An 18,160-nucleotide genomic window follows, 5' to 3' on the forward strand; every position below is an offset into this window, starting at 1 on the left:
GAAGTAGTGAGGCCTGATCCTGCTTTTGACAGAGTCTGCCTGCCTCCCCTGCAACTGGGGGTGGGGGTGAGTTGCCACCAGGCCTGGTCCTTCCCTCTGCGGTGGCAGTAATCCCCGAGGCCAGCCAGGTGGGCTACAGCAGGCCATGTGCTGCTTGAGCTCCTAGGGGGCTGATCCGATTTCCTCAGAGCCCACCAGCACACCACCTCTTAATAGAGCTCTCTAAGAAAAACTGATGGTGCTTGCTGCTCTGCTGTATGGGAAGCAGAAGTTCCAGAAAGACCCCAGGACTGTTATTCCATAGGCCATGGGGACAAAGATATATGAAAGAAGATATCAAACCCAACCACATACTGCCACAAATAGTCAATGGGACAGCATACAGACAATAGCGGAAATAATAGCTCCTACCACTCCATTCAGCCATGGGGGACTGGTAGGTGGGGACATGTGCCCCACTGAGATTGGCCCCCGACTTGCCACCACTCAGGACAGGGCAGTTTTTTTGCCGTGTGGGCCGGTGGTGTGTTGCGGTTGGGGGGGGGGGTGCACTAAGCCACGGCACTGAAGTGTAGCAGAAAGCCCCCTTTTCCTCTTGCCTGCAGTTGCTCTCCCCTCTTTGGATATGTTTCTCTTTTTCTACCTTTTCTTCCTTCCTCTCTCTTTCACTTCAAGATAAGGAATTGTGTTTTAAAATTTGTATGTGTGCATTTTGTATCTCCCCTTGTAGTTTGGTATTTTTATCTATTTGTGTGCCATGGCATTTGTAGCTTATATTTTATACTCCTCACCTTTCAACTTTCAACTGAATATGTTTAGTTTCATAAGTAAATTATACATTGTAACAATGTTAACAAGGGCAGGAATCAAACTGTTCTTCCCTGTATCAGGCTGGCCTCTGAAAGAGTGAGTGAATCAGTGATTGAATGTGTAACATAGTAGCAGGCAGCAGTTATCACCTGGAAGCTGCAGATCAACCAACAGAAGAACTCAATAGAAGACAATGTAACAACCGGGAAATCTCTTAACGTCACTGATCAAGGGCTAGAAGCCCTGGCCTGAGTTAATCAACGCCGGGGACCAACTTTTGGGCTGAATATTTCCAGATTGACCACTCCCAGAGCCCTATTCTAAATTCATCAATGAACTCCCAAACCTGCACGTACATGCGGGCGACCCCTGGGGCTGACAGATGCTGTCCAGTAGCCACCGAGGGGGGGGAAGTCCCACGAGGGTCAATGACCCCTGGATTGGGCAAACCTGAAAACTGAGGAGTCACCAAAGTCTGCCAAGGACAGATAAAAGGCAGTGAAAAGTGACCCTCAGTGGCGCCCTCTTGATCGACCAGACCTGTCCAGCCAGAAGGACCAGCCGGCGACCCCCTTCTGGAAGATAACACCACGCTGCAAGAAGCCTCAACGACAGACTCCAGCGCTTGTAGGATAGGTATACCTGACTCTGTAGCCTGCTACTGTGTGTGTGTGTGTATGTGTGTGCATGTGTGTGTGTGTGGGGACCAGCCCCAAGGTTTATGATTACAGTGTTTCAATCCGCCTAATAAACTAGAATTTTAAGGATCCCAAGTTGGACATTTGTAGCCAACAGAAGTATAAGAGTTGTTATGGGGCTTTTGGCCCACCCCTGGGCCCACCCACAAATTGTACCCCCCCCAGATTCAGGAGGCACCAGTCATCCCTGCTCAGCTGAAGGAAAGGTGCATAAGGATAGCTGGCTGGAGTGAATCAACTTGTAGAGCTGGGAGGAAAGGAAGATTGAAAGCCTTATCTCTATACAAAGAGGTAGGGACTAGTGTTCAGGTTTGCTGCATTCTAAGGCTCCCTGACAGCAACTTGCTGACCCACCTACATTTTACTGCTACTGTCTACAGAGGTACAGGTCTACATGGAATTTAACTGGAAGGAAAGGAGACAAGGTCCCTACCTCAAGGAGTTTTCAATCTAGTAAATTGGGTAAAAGGAACACAGACCAGCCCTGTGAAATGCTGACTCCTTCCGCTGTCACTGAAGTCAATGGGTAACAGGGGTGCTACTGAGAAACTAACAGGAATAGGCCCATAATTCAGCACTGGCAGATAATGCAGGAACTTCTGATTAGAGGGGGGAAACTGAGATAACTAAGATAATGGAGGGAAAGCCCATGTGCCCTAAGACTTCATACACTTAATATAACAGGCTTTCAAGCAGATAGCTGAATGACAGTGCTACAGGGTCAAAGGGTCCTGAGCATCCAACATTTGATAGATACTCCTATAGCAGCAAAGGGAGGTGCCTTTGGAGATCTACAAATGAAAATTACCAGCACACTGGGAAGGGGTGTTGAGTTACTGGTTATGCTAGCTGTGAGTAGTTATCCAACTAAAGTGTTGCTAAAGTTAATGTTGCTGAGCAGAAGACCACCATGAGTATGACAGAAGACATATGCACGCATAAGTGGTTACGTACAGAGCTAGGAAGTAGTTATACAGCAGGGCCAGTATCATGGAAAAGCTGAGGTGTCTGTCTGTGAACATAGCAGACTTGGCCGTATATGTCCTTGCTGATAGGTAAGGTTCTTGCTGAACTACATGTATGCTATTGCCTACCACACTGACTGCATGGTTTTGTACTGTTCTTAGTAAAAGGTGTTTTACTATATCAGCTTCAGGAACTCATGTTGACTAAGTGCTTCCCTTTGAAAAAACAGACTTGTGAGAATGGGAAAAACTTTGTTTTCAGTGCCCGTTCCTTTCAGATCATGTTTTATGGAATGTGTTTTTATTAAAATAATGGACACCAAAGGATTCAACTCACCAGTGATCTTCACAGCCAAAATTTGGGGCAGAGCAGCTGCTCACAGGCTCAAGGTCAGCTGCGTAGCCAATGCTGCTTTTCAATCTTGTATAATTTTTACGAACAATGTATCCCCTGAAAGCTAGACAGACATAGTAATGAATAAATGCAAAGTTCCATCATCAGTCTGGAACAGAACTACCAGAGACTCTGACACAGAATGGGCATCCTCCTGCCCGGAGCTATATGAAAACAGTTGAGTTTCAGGGCAGTATATACCTCACAGAAGTGGATCAAATGCTGGAAAAACTGGGAAGATATATAAGGCCTGATTCTCATTTATGCTACAGATATTTGATATGGCTTTGGAAGTACAAAAAGGCCTTGATGTGAGATTAAATGCACTTGGTTTAAGCAGGAATCAGTTTATTAATTTAAACAGTACTTAAAATTCCAATAATTCATTTTACCCACAACTAACATGATTAGAGTTGGTCAGCATTTTTACATTTTTAAAATTATTTTCCCCAAATATTAACAAAAACATTAAAAATCGACTATTTTCCTTGTTTTCAACCACCTGTAATCTTAATAGAGTTTTTAAAAAGAACATGAGATTTAATCATGTTGACTGTTTAAAAGATATCTACACATACGAAGAACTGTTTTATAATTATACCATCAACAAAAAGACATAGCAATTAAATAGTAGTAAAATATAATACATTACAGTAGGAAGTTTGCAATGCAAACCAATGACATAAAAGTCAATGGGTAAAAGCTTCCAAAGCGCCTAAGTACCTAAATCCCACTGAAAGTCATTGAAGTCCAGGGTTTTTGAAAATTTTACCCAATAGGAGTTTGGGCTGCATTCTCAGTAGCATTAGCAAGAAGGAATGACTCCTACATAAAGCACAAGTAAGATCATGCCTTGTAAATACTGTGATGCATATAAGGATTTCATTAAAAGAAATTGTAATGCCACCCACTACAATACAATCAAGAATTTATTTTTCTTGACTTGCTTTTATCATTGTATCAAACATTCATCTTTTGAAGGATAAATGAGTTAAGCCAACAATTCCCAACCTGTGGTACTGGTACCACCAGTGGTATACAGACAACCTGTCAGTCGTACGCGTTAACAGATTTATTATAATTATTTTATATGACAAAAGTTTGCCAGTGGTACTTAAGGTTGAACTGGAAAATTTGCTGGTGGTACTTAAAGCTGTTTTATTTTAAATTGGTGCTGTGCAATCTGTCAGAGTTTGGGAACCACTGAGTTAACCAAAGGATAGGAGTAGCTGACTTACACAGAAAGAGAACATAAACTCAGTATATTCAGTATATCTCAGTTTAAATGCATGAAAATAAAGTGGTGATAACCTTTCCTGGGGCAACCATGAAAACACCAATAAGGGAACCAACATGGGGTATTAGGCAAAGAAGAATTTGGGTAAATATTAGGGCACGTCTCCTAGTGTCAGCTTTATAGAAAAAAGCATCACAAAAGCATCTCTATCTAAGAAAAGTGTTTAAGAATGTGCTTAATTGTTTTCCTGAATCTGACAGACTTAAATACAAGCCCAAGCATGGGCTCTTCCTGTGGAACTTGCCCAAGGGAAGAGGAAGAAGTCCCTGGAGTTCTTGAAATCTAGGGTCTGATGCTACTGTGACCTTAGGAGAAATCTGACCTCACAGAAGTCTGCAGTAGGTCACAATTCAGAATCAGGAGCAAGAATTCATTCAAAAGTATGCTGTAAGGGTCAATCCTGCACCAGTAAGGGGATATACAGTGGAATGGAGAAAGGTAAGGTGGATTGACCAGAAGATTTACAGGTCTTTTCAATCTCTCTAAAGTGTAAAACTTAAAAAAAACAAAGATAAGTGTGGATAAAAGAGATCTTCCCCATGGTATTTTAAATAAACCATCCCAAAAGGACTAGCCAGTATCCCCCAAAAAGGAAGGCAGTGTCCATGCTTGTGAAGTTTATGACCTAGAATCACCAAATTTGGGATTACTGATGGATTCTCATCTTGGAACACTTAAGTACTCTTTTGAAAGTAGCCCTACAGTGATATATTCTTGTGCTAAGGGAAACAGGAATTTTGTTAACCTAATCTGTTTTCAAGAAAGTTCCCTTAGGAAGTGTTGTAAACTATTCCTTCTTGTCTATTTTAATCCCAGAAAAGTGTTAACTGCCTTCTTTTCAACTAGTACTTCTGAAGAAGATCTATGCTGTCACATTATCTGTGCAATAAAAGAAAATGAAAGACATCTGAACTGCCAAAGCAATAGTATGCACTGCACCGTAAAAATCTAAACATTTCAATGCCAGTGAGGTTTCCAGTTTAAGAAGCAACAAAAATGCTTTTTAATGAGGGGTCACTGAAATAAATAACCACTCCTTTGCAGAAGGCATGACAAAAGTTGGGCCTGCTGAAGTGTTGGTACTAAATATAGTATTTAGGTATCATGAGGCTGAAGAACTTTCTACCCTTAATAATAGGCTGGAAAAGTCTGCCTATTTGGCAGAAATGAAGCAAACATTCAGTTTCCTCATGTGATCAGCCTTCCAATCCTTAACTATCCCCTACTGACTAGACAAGAAACCTGCTCTGATGTTGGCTGCAAAGACATCTGGCCAACAGCCATCTCTCTGCAGTTGAAACTTGCCAAATAGCGGTTGGTCTGTGAACAGTTTAAATATAAAGGAGAATTGATATAAATTAAATAATAATTAAAAAATAATATCAACATGTTTGCTTTGTATCATTTCTCATCTTTAAACACACAGATTTTTTTTCTCATTGTTGCTATATTACAAAATTAAGCTTCACCTTTCTTAAGGCTACATTTTTAATAATGTGAATACATTGGACATCTACTCAAATATTTCCTATGCAATTGAACAATTTTTGTTTTTCTTCACAATCACTAAATTAGGCATTATAGAATCTGATTTCACTGTAGTAGATTTCACTGCATTCTTTAAGTTTCATAAATGTTTTAGAAATCAGCTCTTCTCTGACTAAACTTTACCAAATGCAGGTTTCTAATCTTTTTTCTAGGATACTTTGGTGCCGACAGGTAAATGGCCATATTTCTCTTTCTGCTTCTCCTTTGACTAACAGGATAAGCTCATTATGAAACAAACACATCTCTTAAAGCCTTCATCCAGCATTAGCAGAAGTCTTTCACTTCAGCATTTATTATTCCAGTAATATTCCATATTTATTATTCCACAATATTCCAAAAGACACACACACACAGAATATTCTACTGAGGAAGCCTGAGAGGTCAGGAAGCTGGTCCATCACAGCAATTTGCATTACTGACTATTGCTGGTTTTGACACTAAGCACTTGGCTCAAAGAGTGTGAAATTAGAAGACTCATGTTGCTAGTCTTCCATGAACAATCACCACATCATTGAAGAAGAATGATTACCAGCTGCCACCTTATTTTCACCTTATGCATTCTATACCCTGAACTTCACAGCAACAGTATATCCAAATCCTGACCCTTACAAAGCTAATGATAACAGGATTTGAACTTGGAGCAGAAAGGGATGTGAACTATACTTAAGCACTCATATTATTAGTCATGCAGTGTTAAATGTTGTATATGCCACCCACGGATTTTATATTTTATAGTAGCTGCTGCTTGCATAAAATGAGTTTTCCCTCAGCATTAGCAGGTAATATATTAAGAATATTTTTTACCTTCAGGATTTTAAGGTTTGATATTTTGGTGTTAAAGACATTTATTTACAGAAAATGTAATAAGACATATATGTAGTAGACGATGTTGCTCAGTTTTGGGTTGGAAAAGGTCCAGGCATTTTTCTTCTGATTCTCATAGGAAATATTATATGGCTATAGTGTACTGTTGAGTACAACACAGAGAGCAGTCAGGACAGATCTATGCAAAAAATACACAGGCAGGAGATGTGGAAACATTTTGAAGGAGTCAGAGGGAGATTCATACTTCTTAAAAAAAAAATTGTTCTCTGCATTTCCAAGCATAAATGATCAAGTAAAACTGCAGCACATTCCTCACAGAAACACATGCACTTTTCATAATCCCAGTCAAAGTAATAAAACAGGAATTTCTGCCCTTAGAAATGCAAGGTTATCATCTGGGAAGGGATCCTGCCACCCTGGTAATATTTAGTTCCAGTTTCCAAACCTTAGTTCCTATCCAGGATACCTGACTCTTATTGGCCTACCCAGATAAGCACTAACTGCTAAAAATTGAAAGGATTTGGAGACTAGAAATCAGATCCTCCACTCTGATACACTGGATTCATGTCAGATTAATTCTACTCAAAGGTGCAAGGGACAGGAGAATTATGCTCTTCCTTGAGGTTTCCCGGGATAGCCTTTATCTTCTGTGATCCTAAGGTGATCTGTATGTTTTGCAGCACAAGCACTCCCATTATACCATAAGCCAGGGGTTTTCAACCTTTTTGGATCCACATACCCCTGGCGGATGAACACAGAGCAGGGGGGCTGGCGCGCACGACCAGATGTGGAGCTGCGGGGCGGGGGTGGCATGAGGCTGGAAGTGGAGCAGCAGCAGCCGCTGCATGAGAAATTCCCCCACGTCTGGCTGGGTGGGCGGCAGTGCAGGATGGTGCATGGCAGTGCTTCGTCCCTGACCACCTGGGTTTACCCCCTAAGGCCTTCTCAAGTACCCCCAAGGTACGCATACCCCTGGTTGACAACCCCTTTCATAAGCACTCAGCAGAAGAGTGAACAGAAAATTGAGTTTCTTTTTCCAGCAGGAGTTCTCCAGAAGTGTGGGTACTTGGAAGTAAGAAAGAGAAACGTCCTTTCCCAAGGTTGAACTCAGAGTTCATGTGTTTCTGCTGGTGCTTGCACTTTTTGTATATAGTGTTTTAATTGCTATATGTAATAATAATAATAATAGTAATAATAATAAAAATAATAATGATAAAATGTAAATCTCTGTAGCAGAATTTCTGGTTGGGAGGTTCTGTTCAGGGGAGCAATAAAAAGCATAGATAAATCTGAACCTCTTTCATCTAGAAGTCAGGCTGGATCAGATAGAAATAGGTTCTCCAAGGATATCTTGTTTCTTCCTGATTCTATATAGCCATGAAATACAGTAAAGTGGCTTTTCTTGGGGCCTTTCAGTAATTTCTTCTTCCAGCCCAAACCAGGAAAAAATGCAGACGCATTCACAGAGACAGAGCATGTAGATACAGATAAGGAGGCAGGACCTAAGCTTCAAAACCACAAATCCCTGCCACTTGGCCTAAAGTGGGAACTGCTAATAAGTAACAGGCTCTTAACAGTTGCTAGAGACAAATGCTAGAGAGAAAGCATGCACTTAACTAGTGTATGACACAGAAGAGCAAAGTTAACCAAAGTTTTGCAGCTCTCACAAAAAGATTTGGTTTGACCTGAGTTTCAACTGTCACTAGAGTTACAAATCAGTTTAAGTACTATTTATACAGCTATGCCCATGACTACAGCAGTTCTTATACCTAAAATTTTGTTTATAAGGAACAAAATAAGTGCTGTGAAAAGACTGAAACTGGACTCTACACCCAAGGTGGAATGATACTTTATGAAATTTGAAGTAGAATGCTGGATTTTCTTTTTTTGCCTGCACTTTTGAAGTGTTTTGAGGAATTTAACCAATATGATTTCCAGGTTTATGAATATATATGTGCACACACATCCATAACAACATTATTTATACCTATATATAAATATCATGAGATAGATATCTAACACAGTTTTTTTCAACTACTTATTCAGTTCTCATTGTAAACTGTCGTTATTAAAAATGACTACTGGAAATTCTGCTGACAATATGTATGTTCAGTTATTACATATATACAATTATGTTCTTGTTAGCACCTTTTTTTCTTCTTCTTTCTGCTCTTCATCTTGGGGCATAGGTTATATAAATAGTTAGTGAACAACAGTGCCTGGGAAAAAAATTACAAAATGGAAGCACTTCATAGAGAAATGTCTCAGCTATATTTCCTCCCTCATTTTTTGTTACAAAAGAAGCCAAATCCTGAGTTCTTAATACAAATTTTCACAGTACAACATGGCATATGGTGTGTGTGTGAAGTGAATGTGTGTCAGAGAAGGGGGGTGGTGGCTTACTGGATTAGTGATTTGCCTTTCACCTCTGGAAGCAGAGTTTAAACTCAGTCCTGACCAGAGTTGCACAGCATATTCCAGATGGCTAAGGTGGCCCTAATTAAAATGAGTTCAGTGATGTCACCTCATATCTAAGTGAACGCACACACCACTCATTTGGCATTTTGGCAGTTTCAGTAAAATAGACAGAGATTAAAATCCTCTTTTAAGTCTTTGGAGAAAGCAGCCACTCTGAATGGAAATGTACACTTTGATGATAGGAAACAGAAATGACTTATTGCAATTGTACTTACCTGTTTTCTTATTTATAATGAATAAAGTGTGTTAATATAAATAAACACTATGCCAGATCTGCAATGGGGAAAAATCAGTCTCTCTCTATTGAAATCACATGATTCTATAAAGATGCACTGATTTGCATCAGCTGTGAACCTGATTCAATTTCATTTTGAAAAGTTTTAAAAAAACTATCCCTTTTTTGTAGACGCTAATCAAAACAACATATATCTTAAATTGAAAGAAATACTATATTTTGCACTCTTGTCTGAGCAACTTAAATTATCCTTCAAATACTCGTGTAATATAAAGGATAATTATTTTCTATACTGTACAGATTAAGAAACTGAGACACACAGGCATGGGTAAATACTGGCTGACACTGGGATCTTTAGTTAATAGTCCTACTATACAGATGTATTTACTTCGTGAGAACCACAAGCATGGTATAGCTTTTTCCCTCCAACTGCTTTAAATTCACAAACATTTTATCTACTAGGAAGGGTTTGTTCTCCACCTCCAATAATGACTTATTTTTGGTGTAATATTATACACTTAGGAAATGTATCCTCATGTGTACTATGGGTTTTTTTTGTAAGTTTGTTTTTTCTGTCAACATTTCGTCAATGGATAGTGAACTGCTTGGGCCCACTGAGATCTCCAGACCACCAGCTCATGTATTTGAAAGGCAACTGTTTATTTTTAAAATGCAAATGTAGCCTACCTCAAAGACTGACTTGCAAGAAATGAACAATCTGAACAAGTCAAGAGGCTTCCAATCAGGAGCTGTGTTCCTCCTTTCTATCAGGCTATGATCACTTGCTGTCAAAACCACTTAAACAATATCCTGGAATCTGAATGAAGTCTCCCCACAATTAAAATGAGCAGGATAATCCTGCAAGAATTATTCAGGCAAATCATTTTTCACGCAGTTTAAAGTAATGATAAGGTCATTTACAAAAGAAATCAGCGCCTTTGAAATGTTGACTTGTAGACAGAGGACTGCCTGGAGGAGGGCCATAGATAACAGTGAAGACTGGCCGCCTAACACCACCCTCACAGTCTTTGGAACTGATTCTGATGAAGAGAAGGCCCAATAAGGTTAATACCCCTACTTTGATCTCTGTCAAAGCGTACCAGCAAGAATTAATTTACATTTCAGATGAAAAAGGTTGACAGCATGAAAAGGCATCTTGTTTCTGGTATGTGAATGTGCTGTAATAGATCGGGAATTCTGAAAGGAAGTTCTGAGGAAGCTAAAGGGATAAGCCGCATGGCTGCTTTTATTGGGAAAGAGATGAAAGGAAAACAAATTCCAATATGTGCTGTTCTAGAGAAACATGTAAGCCAAATGCTTCCTAAATTTCAAGGACTGCTTTTTTTGGGTACATATATTTTAATTATATAGTTCTACAAATGTCTGGATAACAAATCTTCACTGATGTAAATTACTCATTATTTAAAATAAATGTTTTATTGAAATGCTGTCCTTTTACTGTACTCAGATTTTAAGCTCTTCTCTTGCATTTATCTGTTTGTCACCAGATACTTTTACAGTGCAATGTAAACAACAGTAGTAGCAGGCAGTGTACCATAAAGCTGGAAAATGGTCACTTTGCACTTATTTGCTGTCTTAAAACACAAAAGGCTTGTGTAGAGAAATAAACAAACATGCTTGGAGAGAAGTTTCAAAGAGAGTCCCAGATATAGATTTCCTAAAGCAGAAAATAAAACAAGAAGAGGGTTGATCTTCTGAGAAGAAGAATTATGCTCTATAAATAGGAATGTTGTGCCAAAGATTGGAGTAGCCAGAGGCAGGATTAACACAAATAAAAGTGCAACGCGTCACTCTTCACTCTGCAGTTCTAATGCACATCAGCCAATCTGATCAACACTATAATCAAATGGCATGTTCTGCCTGGCCATTGCATGGTGTGCAGCAGGTGTGCCAGGAAGAGGAATGCCAGGATGATGCTGACTTGTATGGGTTAAGTCACAGAGTAGTCTCTGGGAGCGCTCTAGTGCACATGCCCCATATATAACAAGGAGGAGGATAGTTTTGCATTTCTCTGACCCTTATGCTACTTAGGGGGAAAGCAGTAGGACATGTACACAGTACCCTAAAGGAGTTCAGTAATGAGCATCCGCCTTCTGCAGGCTCAGGACCTCTGGGTGGCATGCTGAGGTAGATTTGTTCCTAGGGAGCTCTTTGGGGTGGTGCTTCTGCACACTGCTTTATGGTTTTGCATAGCTGGGGCAATTTAATTTCCAGTGAGCCCTTTAAGAACTGGGAGTAGTGGGAAGGGAAGGGCCATCTATTTCCATTTCCCCATGTATTGCACAGGCTGTTGAGATGTCCAGGAAACTGAGGGTCAGGTATCCAAATGTAAATGTCATAACTATCCCAGAAAATAGCTGTACCTTCAAGTGCCAAAGATGTGCCTGGTGTTTTACAATATAAGTAAGAATGGATTCTTCAACTGAAGAACTGATACTTTCTGTTAAAAGTGAAAACAATAGATGACAGCACAGAAGAGAGGAGGAAGTGAATAATATGATTATGCAGGAACTCGGTGCCTGCTATAACTAGCAAAAATATTTATCCCCACAACAGATCCAAGTTTCAGAGAATATATAGCAACATAGAACATATAGCAATTGACAGCTATGCTCCTGTTGTATTAAGGATATACACAATAGCATATGCATAAAGCCATAAATCATTCTTTTTTCCCAATGCTGCTTACTCTCTTTTTATCCCATAACTAGAACTGTATTATTTTATGTTCGTGCTGAAAGTCAAAGCAATGTTAACTCTCAAGGGAAAAGACTGGGAAAGGAAGGAAGTTGTTGGACTTATAATGGAAATGGCTTGACAATAATGTTTTGATTTTGTGTTCAATGACAGAATATTCAGAACAAAACTTTTCCTTGCAGTTTAATGACAGGCTAAGTGACACAGCTCAGGAGTAACAGAAATCACATAAGTATAGGATAGGCAATGGATGAACTGAAATGTGGTATCCAAGGTTATCTATAGATACAGCATCAATAGATTGTTTTAGATTGTTCTGCAGAACTCTTTCACTTTGAGTTAGAGAAAGCGATGGCATGCACAGGTGTAATACATCATTCTCAGTTTGGCTCATGTTGGCAGCATGTACAGCCTCATTATAACTTCACTGTGAATGAGTTCACGGGACTGACTCTTCTATTTTCAGTGCCATATGGTCTCCTGCTCTCTACTAGAGACCTACATAGCCCTTTGGGCCTGTTCCTTCAATAATCTCTTTAAAGTTTATTCAAATTCATATTGATATGGCTGCATAGGAGCCTGGCAGAGAGTCAGAGGATTGGCCCAGGCTGGTAAACTCAGCAGCAGTTGAGACTAAAACCTGGATACCTGCCAAGATTAGGGCTAAGCACAAATTGAGAGAAATGGCATATCCAATGCCTACCATTCACGCTTTAAGTCAAATGAATCTAGTATTCCATACCAGTTCTATCCACTCTCTGACAAATCCCAAAGAATTAAATTTGATGACTGTTCATCAATACATTTTGCTTTTGAGAAGTACTCATCATAAAAGCTTCAAAGTGCTTGAGTGCTGTCACTGTGACGTTGGATATTAAGAAACAAATGGTCAGACACAGTTTTTGTTTAGCTTTTGTTTGGTTTGTAGGCTTTTCTCTCAGATATAAACAGTGACACATGTAATTACCCACAGCAAAAATAGGTGTTAGCAATGGAAATAATGTTTTAATTACCTGCTTGAATATGTATAGCAGCATCAGTTCTTCTGTTCCTTATTTCCTTGTACTTCCTGCGAGCTTCATATCCTCTCCAGGCTAAAAATACAAAACCATGTGTTGGAAATTACCATCATTTAAGGAAGTGCTACAGAGTCAGAGATGCGCTGAATCTTTCATCCCTCTTGCCATAACCACCTCCCCCCTCCCAACTCTTCCTTACCCACCCACATGTTGAACTCTGGGTTCACAACTGAAGTATAAGCATCCCCACAACTTCAAACACATTTTGAGTCTTCCAAATTTTAATTGTCAACATGTGTTGTGTGATGTCACAAAGTCAAGCACAGATGGAGGTTCAGTATCATTGGACATAAAAAAATCAATCAAACAATTACCTCTTCCACACTGCCTCATATTCAGTAGAGTGAAAAATGCTATGCTACGAATAATGAACCTCTCCAGCCCACCCTAGTATGTCTGTTGTTTGGAATGCACATGTGCAAGCGTGCACACATATAGGAGACAGAAAGAGAGAGAGAAGGAGGAGCTGTGTGATGCACATTCGTGTACAGATGCTTAATGACATCTTCCCTTTGTTTACAGGTGTAGTGTCACTAATGCTAAAGCATTTTTAAAAAATTACAGATTACAAAGCTGATAACTTAGAAATGAATCAGTAATGCTTGCGTCTGTTACCTAAGGTGAAGAAAAGTCATCACACATATTTTTATTTCACAGCAAACAGTTAGGAAGTAGAGAGACGATCTACGTGCAATTGAACAATACCAAGATAGTGTATGAAATAGGGGATGTGAACATTTACCTGACTGAATGGCAAGAGCACTATTTTCTCGTTTTTCTTTGACCTTCTTATATCTTCTAGCTCCAAGCCACCCCTTGATATAGGCTTGCATGACCACCACCCTGCCTATGACTTCTCGCAGAAACAAATTCAAATGCTCTATGTGATAATACTTTAGAAAAACCTGAAATGGAACAAAAACTTCAGTATTACATGTATGCAATAGGATAAATTATTTTACACTGCCTTTTCATTAGTCATATTGTAGTCTACATTACAATGCAACCATTAGAAGAACCCCATTAAATCCCATAGCGGAGAGTTCATTGACCATGTTTTCAGTGTCCTTGTGAAATGTCACTGTATACAGTTTATAATGCCCTTGCTGCAATGTAAATCATACAGTTTCCCCCACTGCAAATTAAATTGGGCAAAGAGCTGCTTTAGAGATCATTTTTTAAACAGATTTTCATGCTAGAGTTGATTTGGGGTAACATTTTAAATACTGATGTCTTTCATTAGTACTAGTATTTCTCATTGTGGTGATCCTGTAGAAGTTCTTAGACCCAACTTAAAGTGCTCCTCCTGATTAAAACAAACAGGAGCAAGGTCTTGGAGTGAATTTATAAACAGAACATTGTAAAAAGGACTGTAAGTTGGGGCCAAATTCTAACAGTTCTTACATTTCATTCATGTTTACTCAGGAAAACTCCTACTGTGTTATTCCTAAGAAACAAGTAGGAAAATCAGGAACTGACCCAATATGTCACAGAATTCAGTAACACCACTTAAATGGTGAACAAAAGTTACTGCTTGAAATAACTCAAAGTATCTCACATGCAAAGAAGAACCACTTCAAACATGGCAAACAGATATTGTGCCAAACTGGCCCACAGGCTGAGATGCATAGAGAGGGCTCAATACTAGTGCCAGGAGGGAGGACTGTAGAACAGTACCCCCAAAGAAGAAGCTGCTGGATGCATTGTGCCCCAGTTGCCTTCAGGAACACTTGGGGGAGTGCAAGCATTGCAGCATATCTGGAAGAGGGTACAATGTGCCAACTCTGTTCAGGGAGGGTCCCAGATTTAGCAAACCACTCAAGCATGTATCACTGTATAGACAATGCCCTTGAGACAAACAGAAACATGCTCTACCTTTGTTTTCCCAAGGATCCAGTTGTCAAGTTTTGATTTCTCCAAAATAGCAATGCAGTTCTCTCTGCTACCCAGAGGGGTCTCATGCACCTTGAAAGCAAGGTAGTAATACCTACAAAGCAAAGACACCAAAAAGACCAGGTTAAGTTACACTTTGGTTGCAACAAAGAATTATTATACTCCAAAGATTACGGACAAAATTCTCAGTCTTACTAATTCTCAGCCTCACTAATAAGGTAAGGAAAGGGGTAAAGCTGTCCTAGAAGGGGAGCTGAGGATATACTTAGTATAGGGGAATATTTGGCTGTTGTAGAACTAACCTAGTCATTTTCTACTCCAACCAGGGTGCATACAGACATTTGGAGAGGTTAGAGGGGGAGGTTAGATTGTGTTAAAAATGGCCACCCAATCTTAGTTTGCCCAGGTGCAGACATTACACTAGTTAGGTTGATCTAAGTGTGAGCTGTACAGAAGTTCAGGACAGTTAGACTGGTTTAAAAATGGCCAACCTAAATTAGACTACCTCAGAGGTAGAGTTAATCTAGATCAGATTGGCCACTTTTAGACTGATTTAACTGTTCTGAACTTCTGTACAGTTCACACAGCGGCCTAAGGGCTGAGAAAGCCCAATCACTGGCCCCAGCCCCAGGGCTGAGCTTTTCCTACCACCTCCCTAGCACCAGGCTATTTTTACCCCCCACCCCCAGCTCCTCTCCCCACCCCAAGATGGACAACCCCCATGCAAACCAGCCAGCCCTCCCCTCAGTCCACCAAACCCCCTATCCCACAAGCAGCTTCCAGTGCCAGTTTTACTGGCATTTGCCAGTGCTGGGAGCTGAGCAAATAAGTCAGAGTAGGGGAGTGGGCAGGTGAGATGGGGGGATTGGTTTGCTGGGGGGTCAGGTGGCTAAAAATAGCCCCTAGCCCCAGGGTATAGGGAAGAGAGCCCTCCATGGCCCTTATGGACCCCACAAGCCTCCCAGCCTAGGCAAATGGTAGCGGGGGGGCCCATGCCACCACTGCCAGCTTCTGCAGGAGGTTGTCGCTCTCCCCCTCCCCCCACCATTGCTGCCTTCTGCGAGCAGTTGCCCCTCACCACCCCGCTGCCGCCACTGGCTTCTGCAGGTGGTCGCTGCTCACCAGCCCACCACCGATGCCGCTGCCCACAAACTGTGCCTCCTAGTCTCAGGGGGCACTAGTCACCCATGACTCCTAGACCCTTCCAATCTCCTTGTGGACTCCACCTGCCTCTCCTCATGGATTCCCTGTGGACACTGCCTGTCCCCCACAATAACCCCTGGAGCATGGCCTCTCCTCCAATCCCTCCTAAGCCTCCCCTCCACTCCGCCACGCTAGCTCCTCTATCCCAACTTACCTTCAATCAGGTGGCCTTAGATTGACCTAACCTCCTCAAATGTTTACACACATATAGCATAAGAGCATAAAGGATGACTCAAGAAGGAGCTATGGCTGGAGAGTACTGTGCTCTAACCAACCCCACCAGCTTTTCATAGTAGAGATGATTTGGGGTAACAGCTTATAATAGCTCATAAGGGGCATGTACAAACCAACACAATTTAGAACAGGCTAGAGACTACTTTAAAATTTTCCATTTAAATGCTTTAAATGAGAGGTTAGGAGGAAATATAAACCCAAACAGTGGAGAGAAATGAATAAAGTAAATATTCTAAAATAATAACCTGTAAATTAAATATGTACTTTACAAAACTCTATATTACCCCTCATTTTTATATATAAACACAAAGTTTTCAAGTTCAATTGAACAGTTAGCTAATGCCAGATATTCTATTAACATTCATTCTATCAATCTCCAGCAGAAAGAAAAGTCAAATACTAGCACCAAAGAAGTAGAAATACACTGAATCTAAATTATCCATTATCTAATGAGATGTTTATTTTCTTGTATCAGGAGTAACAGAAAGGATTACTTCATCCTCACTGTCATTCTGTGTGTTTGCCATTTGACCATTTTTCTCAGAGGCGCAGCCTCAGAGTTCACTGGGAAGTGTAAACCCACACAAGACCATGACTCTGGGTTCATAACAAGGTCACTCTAATTATGAATGCTGAACGGAGCTTTGAAGGAACTTCCAGTTACCCATCTATTTTACAATGAGACTATAGATTCTGAGCCACTGGAGACAAACGCCAACATTAGCAGGGCTAGTGGTAGTGTTTAACACTCCCTGTCTGTATCAGTGACACTGACTGATAATTGAGTTCAAGAGTTGGCCACTGTTGTATGTCAAGAAAAAAGATGAGTTTACAATAAAAATGACTCCCATATCAATCTTCACTTATAGAAAATTGGAAGCTCAGGTTATCTGAGACCACTTGTGATTCATAGCTCTAGCCAAAGGACAAGTTCATGCAAAATTAAAAACAATCAGTCCTGCCTATCTTATTGGTAGGGGCTTTATTGGCAGTAGTAGCGATGGCTGGAGGGAGTTAGTAACTATTATAAATAGAGCCAGGTGAGTATGGTTAATTACTCAACATAAGAATCTAACCATTTCCTCTGTTCAAAAATATTTGCAAGCATATTTCTAGATTTGAAAAGGCACTGACTGTTTGAAATCAAACACTTTAAAGAAACAATGTTCAGTTCAAGTATTTGGCCTTTGATAGGGGTTTTTTCTACTCCCTGAATGAACTGGAAGGATTACTACTGATGTTAGTGGGCTTTGGCTCAGGCCCAGATGTTCTGTTCAGATGCCCTTGTTCACATGCAAGATATTAATGATATTCATGTAAAAAAGAAGAGCTCTAAATAGTTATGTGGAATAATACTTATTTATGCAAATATCAATGAAAGGGATACGAGGAAATATTTTAAGTGAGTAGCTCTTCACACTGTGGATGCAGCTTTTGCAGTACAGAAATAGCTCTAGTGACAAATAGTAGATCATTAACTGACATGATACTGTATATTGCAAATTAATTTAACTTTACAAAATGTGTATCTTTAAGATTTGAGGACTCCAGAACAGTTGCCATTACTATACATAAGGTACTGTGAAGAAATCCCCACTCTCTCTGCCATCCCTTGGGTTATTCCAGAGGTACCTGTCTCCTTCTCACTTGCTTTCTATTTGGATCAGGTTGGTCAACCAGGTGACCAGACCAGATACATTCCTGAGGGGAGGGGGGAGCTCTCTCTCATCCTCCAGTGGGCATTTTGAAAAGCCACAAGCAAAGTGCTTCCAGGCTGCTGGCT

At 40.4% G+C, this 18,160-nt stretch overlaps 1 protein-coding gene across 1 annotated transcript in view; it reads right to left on the reverse strand.

Moving 5' to 3' along the window:
* MYO3B (myosin IIIB) overlaps nt 1-18,160 on the reverse strand; it is a 367,182-nt gene that overhangs the window by 119,417 nt on the left and 229,605 nt on the right. The window contains exons 29-32 of the mRNA XM_059726270.1: nt 14,923-15,034; nt 13,790-13,952; nt 12,982-13,062; nt 2,811-2,931 (exon numbers count right to left, since the gene is read on the reverse strand). Of these exons, the coding sequence (XP_059582253.1) occupies nt 2,811-2,931; nt 12,982-13,062; nt 13,790-13,952; nt 14,923-15,034 (477 nt within the window). The remainder of the gene's footprint in view (nt 1-2,810; nt 2,932-12,981; nt 13,063-13,789; nt 13,953-14,922; nt 15,035-18,160) is intronic.

The sequence above is a fragment of the Alligator mississippiensis genome, chromosome 4 (genome assembly GCF_030867095.1).
Source record: "Alligator mississippiensis isolate rAllMis1 chromosome 4, rAllMis1, whole genome shotgun sequence".
NCBI classification, from domain to species: domain Eukaryota; kingdom Metazoa; phylum Chordata; order Crocodylia; family Alligatoridae; genus Alligator; species Alligator mississippiensis.